The sequence below is a fragment of the Watersipora subatra genome, chromosome 1 (assembly GCF_963576615.1).
Source record: "Watersipora subatra chromosome 1, tzWatSuba1.1, whole genome shotgun sequence".
Classification (NCBI taxonomy): Eukaryota; Metazoa; Bryozoa; class Gymnolaemata; order Cheilostomatida; family Watersiporidae; genus Watersipora; species Watersipora subatra.
In genome coordinates, this window is record NC_088708.1 from 45765523 (window position 1) to 45779614 (window position 14092).

General features: G+C 35.7%; 1 protein-coding gene across 6 annotated transcripts in view; it reads right to left on the reverse strand.

Moving 5' to 3' along the window:
* Positions 1-9267: 9267 nt before the first annotated feature.
* LOC137385945 (calcium/calmodulin-dependent protein kinase type II delta chain-like) overlaps positions 9268-14092 on the reverse strand; it is a 62723-nt gene continuing 57898 nt past the window's right edge. For 4 of the 6 annotated variants that reach the window (XM_068072574.1, XM_068072572.1, XM_068072575.1 and 1 more), the window contains 4 exons: positions 13106-13181; positions 12279-12373; positions 11478-11592; positions 9268-10103 (listed from right to left, as the gene is read on the reverse strand). In XM_068072574.1, the coding sequence (XP_067928675.1) occupies positions 9986-10103; positions 11478-11592; positions 12279-12373; positions 13106-13181 (404 nt within the window). In that variant the 3' untranslated portion in view covers positions 9268-9985. Of the gene's footprint in view, positions 10104-11477; positions 11593-12278; positions 12374-13105; positions 13182-13830; positions 13930-14092 lie in introns of all 6 variants that reach the window. The other 2 variants (XM_068072570.1, XM_068072571.1) reach the window with 1 other exon arrangement.

The following is a 14092-nucleotide window of genomic DNA, read 5'->3' on the forward strand; positions in this document are numbered from 1 at the left end:
AAGACTTTTTGAAGGTAATCTCATATCCTTAAAGCACTTTTTCTCCACTGCCTAATTTGTGATCTTGTGTTGAAAATGAACATTTTATACCTTGGATATTTTAGTGTAACCTTGATTGTGAAGTGTAACCTTGATTGTAAAATGTAGGCCTATGCTTGGTTGTTGTGCAATAGAAGTACATGTCAATAGTAGCTTATATGTTTTTATGCTGCAGTTTTATGAAGCCCTTTTTGGTTCGTTTTTGTACCATGTGATCTATCACGTCACAGGCCCTACTTGAAGCAGAGTTGACACAATTTTCATCAGTTCACTAGCAACTCACACTGGATACACACCATCTACCTCTCAGCAATAAAGGATTACTCTCTATAGACACTCAACTCTTAAGCTTAATTTGACTAAGTGGATATTCGTGTATATACAGACATGCAGTGGATTACAATCAAGCTTATAGTGCAGCCTTGATTAGAAGATATACATGGGCTTCAGTGTACAAGCATTGGCATGCAATTGAAATGACATTAAAAATCATTGTATATATTAATAACTACAATCAAGCAAGCAATAAATGTATCAAGCATCATATACATGCAGCAGTTAGTTCCCAATTGAGTGTTAGCAATCAAGTAAGGCTAAAAACCTACAACGTCTTCAGCCATTGAATCTAAAAAATCTGTACCATGTTTCTTAATTTTAAAATTTTATCTGCTCTAATTTAGCAAGGTGAAGATATTTGGAGAGGTAAGAACGTCATTCATGACAGTCAAGGCTATTTATGTATGTATGGCGAAGAAAAAGAGTATGGCGAAGAAAAAGAGTATGGCTGCATGTACGGCCCTGAAAGACAGCAAACCCAGAAGGAAAAGTACAAAGAACAGCGGAGGGTAAGTTACCGATACACCAAGAATATTTTACTCAGCCTATTATAAGGGATATTTTTGGACAGCAAAACTCGGCCATTGTATGTCCAATATATTTAGACAGGGCTATCCTTCCATGTCTTTGCAAATGCACAGATAGTATAGTATGGATTTTACATAGAGATGATAAATAATATTTATTACTTTTATGGATTGTAATTTGTCTTATTTCTGAAATAGCTATCTTGTAACAAAAGCGTGCGTGCACATTTATATTCTTGTAAGCCGAAATCAGAGAATGCAGTAAATCTAAGTCTACACTACTGTGAGGGTTGCGACATGTCTAAGCTGTATTCGATACTTTGCTTTCGGTCTCACAGTACATCAAAGTTCAAAAACATTTTCTCTTATTTTAATTCATCTACACTCTCATAGAAATTTGGTAGAATTGCAAAGAAACAAGGACTTGATTGGAATGCTCAGATGCCATATCCTTGACCCAATAGCCAGTGAAGTTTACGGCAATCTGTCTCATTTTTTCTTGAGAATTTCTCATCCCGAGGCCTCACACATGCGCCAGATAGTATTATATCGCAGTTCACACCTTTGGTTAAACTTGGACGTAATATTATATTTTACATTTAATATTTTACACCTAAAATTTGCAAAAAACAATCATTAAAAGCAAGATAAAATGAACGCTTATTTTGGAGCCCTGCAACAAGGCCTTTGTTTGGACTCTTTTGCCAATTTGAATTTAGTTAGATTGTGCCCACAAATATAAATATGCTATGCATGTGCATAAATTCATATATGTTGTCACATGGTGTCGATATACATAATTTACGTATTGTTTACATTTTTAGTCACAGAATCCAACAAAGAGACCGCATCCTTAAGACAATACATCTGATAGTAACACGGAGGTACTCACTCACATAACCAGCAATAAAATTTTAGGTAAATCGTGCAATATTAATTATGGTTAAATGTGGAATTTCATTGGTAGGCGGATCTTCAAGCCATTTATAGCCCTATATTAGTAGCTAGAAAAACGTGAAGTTATAGTAGGATAATGCAGAAGAACCCCTTGTGTAGGCAGGATTAGGTTTTAGAAACAAATTATTTGCTGCCAACTGCAATATTTGTTAAGTTGCCTGTTCACACCCAGCCAAACGTTCAATGCCTCGAGCATTCTGATTTATAGCTCAAGATAAGGAGGAAATGCAGTGCTTGCTCAGGACTGGTAGGAGTAAGGGCAGAGGCTATACAAGCTTCCATAGATGTGGGGAGCATCTACGAAATGCCACAAACGACAGCATTATAGATGTAACTCAGACACCTGATGTTACTTTCATACCTAACAGTCCGGTGAGTGGTAATATTCAGTAACTCAGTTTTAAAATTAGAACCCTGTTGCATGATGCTTTCGTGTCACTTTAGTGTAAGTGCTCAGTGTCTGAATTGGAGAGAGTTGTGCAGCGATGCTCCCAAATCTTTGATTCCAGATTTGTAAAGCATATCAAATCGCTGGCATGCGTTTTGCTCCAAATCAAATCACTTAGAAGGGTGACTGTTCAGCTTTCAAATAAAATGAAATTAAAACCATCATCCACTATGTAATTGATGGTTTTAATTTGATTTAATTTACAAACTGGGTAATCCATTTTTATGGTGCTTTGATGCCAATCTCATGATTGGTGATTTGATGTAATTCACAAATCTCTAATCAAGATTTGGGAGCATCTTTGGAGTTGTTATCAACTCTTTGAGAAATTGATAACAAGGTGCCACAACACCATCCGATTCATAGACTGAGTACTTGGACTAATTTCGCTGTTGTCTTCTACAAGTCAACTCTATGGGCTAAGTCGGTTGAGCAATGTAGGATCGGAGAAGATATATGAAGCCAGGAAATAATTGTGAAATAAAACTACTGTAAAAACAGTAATAAAGTCAGGAACTAGCAAAAGCAGATTTGCCCGGTTTTTTGAGATCGCCAAATTAACTTCCAGCTAATCACAATGTCCAATGTAACTTTCCAATCTACTTCATTAAATTAACAAATAATATTCCTGTCAAAGTCAAAAATCGTCGCAAATAATGCCACTTGAATACTGCATTCACAGTACTTTACAAGTTCAAGGAGATGTAAATACACATGCTATGATTGTTTTTATTTTAGATCAAGGATTTCCAAGAGGAGTTTGCAGGGAGTAAGAAATGGCAGAGCAAAAATGCTTCCTGAGGCTTTCTAATACATGCAATATTTAGATAGGCATAGAACAAATTTGTTCCCTATAGCTGTGGGTGAACTGGCAATGAAGGGAGGTCACGCCAGACGGCATCTGGCGTGCCCTCCACCTCATTGCCAATTCATCTGCAGCCATAGAGAACAAACTTGTTCTAGATAGGAATACTTTTATATGCAAAAACTCGAACTGTTTCAGCTTGTACTGTGCTCAATTTTGAGTGAATATATTGATCAATTAAAACATACCTACATACTTAAAACATTCAGGATTTTCAACACTGATTTTTTTTTTAAATAACCCAAACTTATATTCACTTATTTTCACATATCTACATGTAGTATATGTAGCCCTTTTCTACTGTGTTATTCTGTTCTCATTTGTGCTTGTTAAAGGCCTTTTATGGCTTTGGTGCTGATGTGGTAGTAATTAAGTTATGTGCAACATTTTCTTTTTATATCAAATAAAGTAAAATTATTAAACTTTACAATTTATCATAATAGATTCGTCCGATAACTAAAACAACCTACTTCCCATCATTGTTCCAGTGGTCCATCACCAGACATTTTGTCATTGCGCATCGACTTTTCAAACAATGTATGTTGTACAACGTCAGCAATGCCAATAGACATACATCATGCTAAAGGTTTTTTGTGTGCTGCCCTCTGATTTTCCAGAATTGGCTACATTGTGCTTGTGGAGGTAACGGGAAAGCTGCTAACAATGATGCACAACAATTGCCACATGCATTATTTATATTGGAGCAAGAAAATACATCATCATGCCAACAGTAAGAAAATATTTTTGCCTAACAAATCAAGAAAACTATTTTGGTCATACATTGCTGTACATAAATAATAAATATATAAGCAAATTGACAAATGAATACCTACAGAGTGCGGTCATGTTCAAAATCTAAATAAAGTTAGTTGTTGGAGAAGTCGGTGTTTGTAGTAAAGATAAGATAGACTAATGTCTTCTGTTGCCTTTTCACAATCTTTGTCTTACGATACGCTAACATAAATAGTTACACTAAAATGAAATAGAATCTTCTTTAGCTCTCAGAATGGTAGCAGGGTAGACAATTGTTTCAATGTGCATTTTATTTGGTTAGAACATAATCACAAATATTCAATAACTTATATAATACCGCGTTACATACATGTAAGTGCAATCATATTACAACGTATGTAAGATATTTTTCATGCACACTGTATAAACAAATACAGAATAATTAATGATGTATTTTTGAAAAGATTTTTTTCCGTTTCGTGAGCATGTTACTATTTCGTCTTAACACGACAAAACTACGATAAACAACTATGTGAATACGTTATGCTAGTTTGATGAAAGATCTCATATTTTTGATTAAATATTTGTCTAAAACGATGTTTATGCCTTATTTTGTTACAAAAAATAAAAAGATTACAGACTCAATTTCTAACCGACTAAACATGGGCACTTGCTTAAAACCTCGTCGCTTGGTGCCGACAAAACATTTGCATTTCCGGATTAAGCTCCACCTCTACAAAACGACCCAGAAACTGACCAGGTTTTGAGCCACTGCAATTATACCTGACCATCCCGCTAAAGGACACCTATGATAATATGCACGAATCAATGACTTGATTTTGTGAATTGTGATAGAACGACGACTCCGTTCATGTCGAGTAGCAAAGATATGATAGTAGTATTAGAATAGGAAACAATTATACGGTTCAAATGAAGATATACGTTTATGCCACTTTTCGATCATTCGAAATTCTCAACACTATAGATTTGCGGTAGCATTGGCATCATTTACAATAACCATTTATTACAAGGTGCATGATCCATAATTTAGGTGCAAGCTATGGTTCTTGTTTATTGTTGAGATTTTATTATTGTTAACTAGTTTGAAGTCTTTGGTAAGTTTGTTGAGTGAATAAGGCTTTGACACTCACATAATAGTCATATTTAGTAATCAAAGTAAACCAAGATAATTTTTTTCACTTTAGTCAAATATAGAGTTTCCAAGTATGTTTTTCAACTAGTAGATTGCTGATTAATAGTCTCAATTGTTGTTTTTTGACTTTGATATAGTATATGTTAAAATTTTTTGTGTTTTCTCCTGTGTGCTTACAGTCTATTGTGTTATATAATTTGTAAGCTTTGAGCAATGATATACAGCCCCCCTGTATATCATGGGGGGCTGTATATCATTGCTTTAAGACAATTACCAGCCGCATGAGACAAATATAATTCAGTTTTGTGCCTTGAACAGTCAAATACATCTTGATCACTTATTTTAAATGTAACTGCAAATCAAAAATATACATAATAAACATATGTGCAGTGTAGGTGCAGACATAAAAACATATCAGAAAGTTAACTTGATATGTACTTCTTATTTAATAAAGCAATTATAGCATCACTATGTATACTGTGACATCCTCAAGTTGCTTACTTAATACTGTTAATAATGTTGTCTTCTTTGAAAATACTACTTGAGACGATCTGGACACAGTTGCAGCTAGTAAGCTGTTGATATATACCTGGTAATTTTTTCCGGCGGCTGTTGTAACGGTTAAAATTATTTTGTGATTCTGACTAGCTTCATTTTCCTCTGCATTATATGATCAAAGTTACTAGCAAACTTTTTTTGATTTGTTGCCCAACACATGTGTGTATAATTTTTCAGCAATGCATAGACACTTCTGCTTGGAAGCGGCAGGAAATAAATCAGCACAACTGTTTAAACTACCTAAGTTGGATTACCTCTGTTGTGACATTTATTAGTTATATCAAACTCTGTAACCACTCTAAAATGGTCCACATGTTATGCAGTGATTGTGGCTAAACATTTTTTTTAGATATGGATAGACATAAGAAGGTAACTAGTAAGTATGCCTCATCCATGCATCCGGGGTGAACTGGAGGTATTAAACAGCTGGTTATTTTGTTTACACTTCCTAGAAGAGTTTGTCTCTCAACATTAACCTGTGAAACATGATCCTATTAGCAGAATATTCTGTAAATTGCTTTCATAACCATTTTCTCACAGTAGCTTTGATCTCATCGTGAGTCTCCATGTGAATACCTCTGTTGCAGGGCTGTAGAGCATCAAAGAGATGGTAGTCGGAAAGTGCACAATCAGGGCTGTAAGGTAGGCGGTTTAACAGTTCCGAACCTAGTTGGTTGATGGTCTCAATGGTTAGAGTGACAGTGTGGGGCCTTGCATTGTCTTGGTGGAGAATGACGCCACGAAATCGCATGCCTCTTCTTAATGTTCTTGACTTGGTGTAGCAGTTGGCAGTAATTTTCACTGTTTACTGTGGTTCCCTGTTCAAGAAAGCTTACTGTAATGGGACCTCTCACATCCCTATACACTGTCAACATCACGTTCTTGACACTTCTCTGTGTTCTGAACTTCTTTGTGACAGGAGATGATGGCTATTTACATCTCGATGATGCTTCTTTGACTTTGGCTTATTGGGTGACGCCCTGGTCTCATCACAAGTCTGTTTAAGGAATTTCTGTCTCTTTGAACCCTGTCCAAATTCTTCCTAGCCATTTCCACTTGCTTAGCTTTGTTGGAAGCACTGAGCATTTTGGGTATCCACCAGCAGCAGACCTTTGAGTACCCAAGATCTCCATAAATAATGGAATGTATTGTTCCAAAGGAGATGCTCCATGATTCAACAACTTCCTTTACTTTTATCCTCTCGTCTTCTCTGACAAGCTTGTCCACAGCCTCCAAATTGTCTAGTAGCTGCCTCTTTTGGCCTACATGACCTTGGTTTATCCTCAACAGATCTCCTTCCAAAAACTGTTGGCCCATTCAAAAACTCAGTTTTGGTTTAAACAACTGTCACCATATTGAGCTTTCACTTTCCTAAAAATGTAACTGTCTTGACTGTTTCATCTGACAAAAACCTTATTACAGCTTTCTACTCAACATGTGAGCAAATTTCAAAAGGGCAGCTATTTTGAAATACTCTCCAAAAATGTAGTCTCAATATTAAAAAAATTACAGTGAGAAGACAACACTAAAAGATCCCAACTCCAAAAATTATGCATGTATCGGAATAATATATTATTTTACCTTACAAAGAAATCATCTTTCTTTAACGAATCATCCCCGTACTTTAGGCAACTTATATTTGCTGCTGTTAATAAAGGTCAGTAGATTTTAATGATTACACCAACTTTGAAATCTAGATTAGGAGTTTTCCAGCAAGGGTTTACTAGCTTTATCAATTGCCTTTTCCAGAGTTAATTTTAGGTAAACTTCATTTTAGAAGGCATGAATGTCGACCTTAAATTCTAGCACATTAAATTCTAAGATTTGGGATCAGTTTCCCCTGGGACCTTGACATCACTTCCGTTGTCTAAAAATAACAATCGGCTCACACTGGTAAAAGCACAGTGCTGGAGAGGATTTGTGTGCACAAATCACTTCTTTGACTGGAAAACTCAAAAGGGCCAGGGATATGTGAAAAATGGTAGAAGAGATGACTTAGCAACAGCGCTGCAAGAAAACCACGCTTGGCGAAGATGAAGTTTGTGGGATGATGTTAAACTTGTAAATAAATTATAATATTCACTAGCTAAATATAGGGCACCCAAATCGATAATCATGAAGTAGGTTTCGCTCTTGTGTAGGGAGAGACTTGTTGATTGGACATACATGTAGGTGGACATTTCCACATGAACAGATTAATTGTAGTTACACATGCGCAAGTGGCAACATCTTCACTGCGCGAATAAACAATAATAATTCATTTTTAAATGCTCTTTGTGAAATGTAAATTTTAATTAACATCTATAAGCATAGCCTTCAGCTAAACCTTGAGAAACTGAGTTTGAACAACCCAGTCCTCTTGAAAGTAATATCAATCATGGGGGTATACGTAGAGTCAGTGATGAATTGCACGTAGTGCTGGCCATATTCGGTACAAAAATATAAATGATTTTAGGATTTGCTTACATAAATTACATGCCAAAAATCATCAGTGCTGGCAGAAAATATTTATAGCAAAAGCGAGGATAGATTATAGAATTTGCTTCCATGGAGATGTGGAATTCAGGAACTCAATCAACAAATTCAAATTAAACAGAAATTTCTGGAAGCTCACTCACCAGCCTACCGCATCCCTTTCAAAATTATTTGTCAGAAAATCATGCAAATAAATTCTCCGTCGTTTGCTGCCTATAACAACATGCTTAAGGTAAACAAGGTAAATATTATTAGAATAACAAAGTAAAAATAAATTTTGTTTAGGAAGCACAAAACCATCCAGCTAAAAACCTGCAAGGTTTTCTAACACCGAGGATCCTAATCTTTTGTGAAATCAGTTGGGAATTGACGATTTCACTATAATTCCACACATCCAACACTTGAAATGTTCAATTTCGTCAACCTGTGTTTATGAAGTGTCACATCAGTTTATTTGCTATATTTTCATAAGATGAGCACAAAAAACCTTTCGGTACTACGAAAGAAAAAACTATACAAATGTCTCATTAGGATCAACATGGTTTATTCAAAGTCTCTCCTCTTTATAACAGAGTTTAAGGCGAGAGGTTCCGGAATTCTCCAGGATGACCAGTAAATGCTTTTGCTTAGTTCAACAGACTAAATGCTAGCTTCAAAAATGCTAGCGTAGCGCAGGTCATTTTTACCTCCGTTACATCAAATACGCAAAATAATCGTCAAGTTAAATTTATTTGTCGTGCCTAAAGGTTGTAAGTGTAAAATATTTAGCACTTTGCTCGATTAAATCATTATTTTTACCATTCATGTTTTTTGATGCTTGATGATACCTTAGAATAGAAAAAATTTAATGTGTAGCATGGATGCTTCAAGTACATGTAAAATCATTTTGTTATAAAAACTGCCTGATGAAGCAACCAAGACCTGATTAAGACGGTGATTTTGTTAAAAATTTTCTAAAGGTAATTTATAAATTTTGTCCAAGTACTTAATTAACTGATAAATTCAACTAATACATTCAAATAAAAAATATAAGGAAGCAGTTGAAACTCGGTATTGTACACTATAACCTGAACATTGTTTCCTGGCGAAAACCAAGTAACTGTACAATTTTTTGGCCTTGGCGTTACACCAAGGTGTACTGTCACATGATCAGAGGAAAGAAACATTCCAAGATACAGAAAAGTTTGGCCTCATGTAGGCAGTGTATATTCAGAGACATGGAGATACAAACACAAAATTAATTAAATTATTGACAGAAATGCAGCTATCCATGTAAATCTACCGGACATTGAAATAACAAAAGTAGGTGTTAATCTAAAAATATTTTGGCAACATAAAATAAAGAGCGTGATAGAGCATAGGGTAAAAATTGGGAGGAAACCCAAGGGTATACAATGTCAAGAGATGGTTAGAAAAAGCAGCAAGCTAATTAGTCACCCTTACAATAATAGGAATTCTGGGTAGGAGGAACATATACATATGAATCAATTTGAATCGTCATATCAAGTCTACAATGATTAAAACACTAAAGTTCATGGCTTAAGCACATCTTTAAAACCACAATAGAATTCTCCTCCGACCTGGGAAAAAAACCATGTATTTTTCTGTTGTTCAACATGTAATTATGAACTTTTCAAAACGTCATAAAACTGATACAAGCCAATAGATTGAGCATATATATCACAATAACTGGGTTTTCGCAAAATAAGGTATTATAAAACTATGTTCCAGTTACAATTGTGAAATACTTATATACAAAACTCTATGCAGTTCAGCGACCAGACCACCACCACCATCATCAGTATTCAACTAGAAACTAGACATTATATTACTAAATTATCCAACCTCTTTCCTAAATGAGTAAGATTTGCAAATATGGGAGGGGGAGTTGTGCTTTAGCTTGGAGGGGCTGAACAACCCCCAGATCTGTGAAAGTGAACATTGACCCAATTGGAGTCCTTTCGTTGCCAAATCCTCGTTTCTTCACACTGCATAGTACGAGGCAAACCAGCCCTACAAAAAATTGCATGTTTTATGAATGAGCTGGGGAATATTTGCTTGATATGTGTGGTACAAATATAACAAAACATACAAAAATATACAAACTGCCTTCACTGAAGTTTTTATTTGTTTTGGAAAGGTAGTTATATCAAGTAGCAGCACTGCCTCTACAGAAAGCTATGTGATAGACAAGGAATTTCAGTCCTACTGAAACCATAACTGCCACGAACAACTTTTATCGTATTTACTAAGTAAATCAGACACGCTGATTCCGATTTTCTAATCAAAATAAAGATTAGGCCACTAACTTTCAGAGTAATGAAGGATTTTTTATAGCGTTTTAATATCGGTCTCGAAAACAACACGATCGGCATAACAAGCTCCGCCCATAAATACTTGACGTAACCTAGCTTTTTAGGAACAGAAGTTATGTAGGGATGTTTAGACCGATTTAGAATAATAGAGATGGGTGTTTTAAAATCCATTAATATCTAAATTCAGCCTTAAAAATAATATCAGTCTTTTCTGAAAGGTAGATAAGCTATTTAGCATTGCATATTTAAAAAGCGCGATAACAACGCTAGCTCGTGATAAAACCGCGCTTTTTGAGCTCATTTTTCTCGGCGTCCAGCCCATTTAAACGTCATGTAACAAGCTGCAAGCAATTTTAAATAGTTTATATCCCTTTCATAAAAAACTGAAACTATTTTACAGGCTGGATTTAGATAATAATGGGTTTTAAGACACCCATCTCTATTATTCTAAATCGGACTAAACATTCCCAACTTCCGTTTCTGAAAAAGCTAGGTTTTGTCACATATTTATGGGCGGAGCTTGTAATGCCGATTGTGTTGTTTTTGAAACGGATATTGAAACGCTTTAAAAAAGCTTAAATGACTTTGAAGGTTAGTGGACTAATCTTTATTTTGAGTACAAAATCGGAATCAGCGTGTCTGATTTACCTAGTAAATACAATAAAAGTTGTTCGTGACAGTTATGGTTTAATTCATATTAAGTGGTGGCAGCATAGCCAAGCTATGACTAGACAAATATTATTATGGAGTGTCCAAGTTATTCAACTAAACCGAGTTGATGAAGGTCACAAACATGCACACGGAGCACTAATCCTGCCCACAGTTCTCTCAAATTTCAACAATACTTTCCCTGGCTGTATACTGATCAATGAATTGTTGTGTTCAATATACATGTAGCTATTAAATACTGTACATAAAACAAACATGGCAGCAAACAAAGCTGGTACAAGCTTGTTCTACAGCATGTGCAAGGCAAAAAGCGAATACTCAAATCTTGTGATAAGCAGTCCTTCCCTAAACGCCCTGTGTTGACAAAGTTTGTAATGGCTAGGGAAGAATGAAAAACACTCACCTGTCTATATACTGAATCAGCCTATTGTAAGCTATGGAGGCTGCATCCTCTCCCAGGAGAATAACATGGGGATGCACTATGGTTGTGTTGGAAGTCTTGCTATAGCTTGGCAATACTAAATGGATAGAGATAGTCGGGTACAGACATTGCCAGACAAACTTGGTGTTTAGTACAGTCACCTACGTAAGTAAAGGTCATTTACAAAAACCTTTTTGGCTGTTTTATGTGGCCCCGTATACTGATTACCATTGAGCAGATGAACAAACAAACGAGTTTGGGCTGCGTTTTTTGGGTAAGGGAACATCCTGAAACAAATATCATAATGATAGGCTATTTCACCTATCAACTTGTTCGCAAGTCGTAGACTACAGCTAATCAAAAGCTTGTTTTGGTTTTTTCCTACCGATGTCTAGATATAAATGATGCTGTAGTTGTTTTGTCAAAATCACGTACATGTGTTTGTATAGGAGTATTTTCTCCAACATACGACAATTCTAACATATGAGGGCAAAGATCAGAACGGATTAACCTTAATGTCGATGTTTCAGAGTATAAGCGCAACCAAAGCAGCATACCTAGGCACACTATATCTGAAAGTGATGAATTCTATGAGCCAGGAGTGTAGACTGATGATCAAGTGTTTAAACAAGCTAGTAGTAAGTGGTAAACAATGTCAGGTATATATTCACACAAGCAGATTAATGACAAATCAAGCTGATATTTGCCAGCTAAGATAGGTGGCCAATGTACAACATCACCATGTTTTTAAATGCAGATTGAGTTTAGTCTTTCTGAACTTACCATTATCAAAATAAAACTTGTGAAATTCCATGCCTTCCACAAGATGACCAGCTGCCTCAGGCTCAAAACATGTCAAGTTTGGATCACACAGACGACTACAATGAACGTAGAGATTAAGCTAGTAGCAATGCAAGAATAGTGACACAAGCACTAAAAGCTGTAGTCTTTCTATTGAATAAGATACCTCATATACATGTATTATTGGTTAGTGCCTAATCTTTCATCCCCATACCAGACTCAATATGACACTACCTCGTCTTTTTTCTACATACCAGACTTCATATGAAAGCATGACCTAACTGTTTATTAATAAGTCAGGCTCACATGATACACCTACCGTTGCTACTAGAAATGCTCAGAGAAAAGCCAACTTGCAGATCCCTAACATCACCACTAGTTAACATATTTTTCACGGCACAAGACACTATTTACTTTTAAACCAGGCATGTGAATATCTATTCTTTCTGTAAAGGTAAATAATTGCGAGCGAACTTGCCTTAGCTCGTTATGTAGCGCAATAACAAAATTTTATTTTTTCCAAAAATCTGTTCTTTCAATTGTAATTACAGCCAGCAAATAGCAAGCAGCATAAATAAAACTGCCTTAAAACTTAAAAAGCAGTGGTACGCATCACTCTTTTCTCTCGTATAAAATATCCCATAACTGATATCCCACTTTTTCACAGTCACAGAGCATGATTAATACAGCCCTTCATTTTGGCTCACTCTCAAGTGATCGATATAACAATAATAATTGTCTAACTCTAGTCTATCTTCTGCACAACATACTTGTCACGATACCACTTGGAGATTTTGAATCAATTTTACCTGTACTCCTCGTAATTGCCTGCTGAAATGGCCCCAATCAACAGCTCCGTCTGCTTAATGATTTCAGCTTTTTTGCCTATAAGAAATACATAGGCATGTATATACTGTATTTATATATAATTGAACATGTAAAAACTATCCCACTCCAAGCCTCTTCACACAATATTCACAAACATCATCACAAAGCACACATGACATACAAACGTAATCGTACAGCTCAAGCAATGCACACAAGCAACACACTATACACATAATGTATACAAATATCCCCATACAACATACATTATACAGGCATCTGCAAACATACGAGTTATTCACAAGCATCATCACGCAGTAGACATAATATTCAAATAGATTTTCATACAACAACACATACTATATTCACAATGACTTTGTAAGGTTTTGTGAGGGTTCAACAGTCATTCACATGAAGCAGGGGACAGAGAGAAAACAAAATATATAAACTAACTACGATAGAACCAGCACAGGGGGTTTGGTATTAGTGTGAACATATGTTTCTCTCTAAATGAAACAAGGACATGAAATACCAACTAATAAAATATAAATTTATGCCATCTCTGCATATCTAAAAAGACACACTATGTGCAACACAATAAACTAAATCGGTGGTAAGCATGAAAATATTGATGAGGGTACTAGCAAGCGAACAGATGACGCAAGTGTTGACATATTAATCATTTGTCAACTCCTGCATTTATACTCACAATCCACCCCGACCTGCAGCATACCATTGGGCATGCAGACAGTGGTGTCAGTTTTCTGGATGACAGTGTTAGATTTTTCGACATGGTCAGATTTTTTTCCTAAGGATGAACAAAGACGTGTATGTAGTGTCATGGTAGCATAGAAACACTGATTTGCAAACTTTTGAATAATAAAAAGCGCAATTGAGATAAAGATAAAACTGGGCGCTGTTCACATTGAAATATTTGAAGGTTACCAATGTTCAATTTAGAAGGTTAGCGA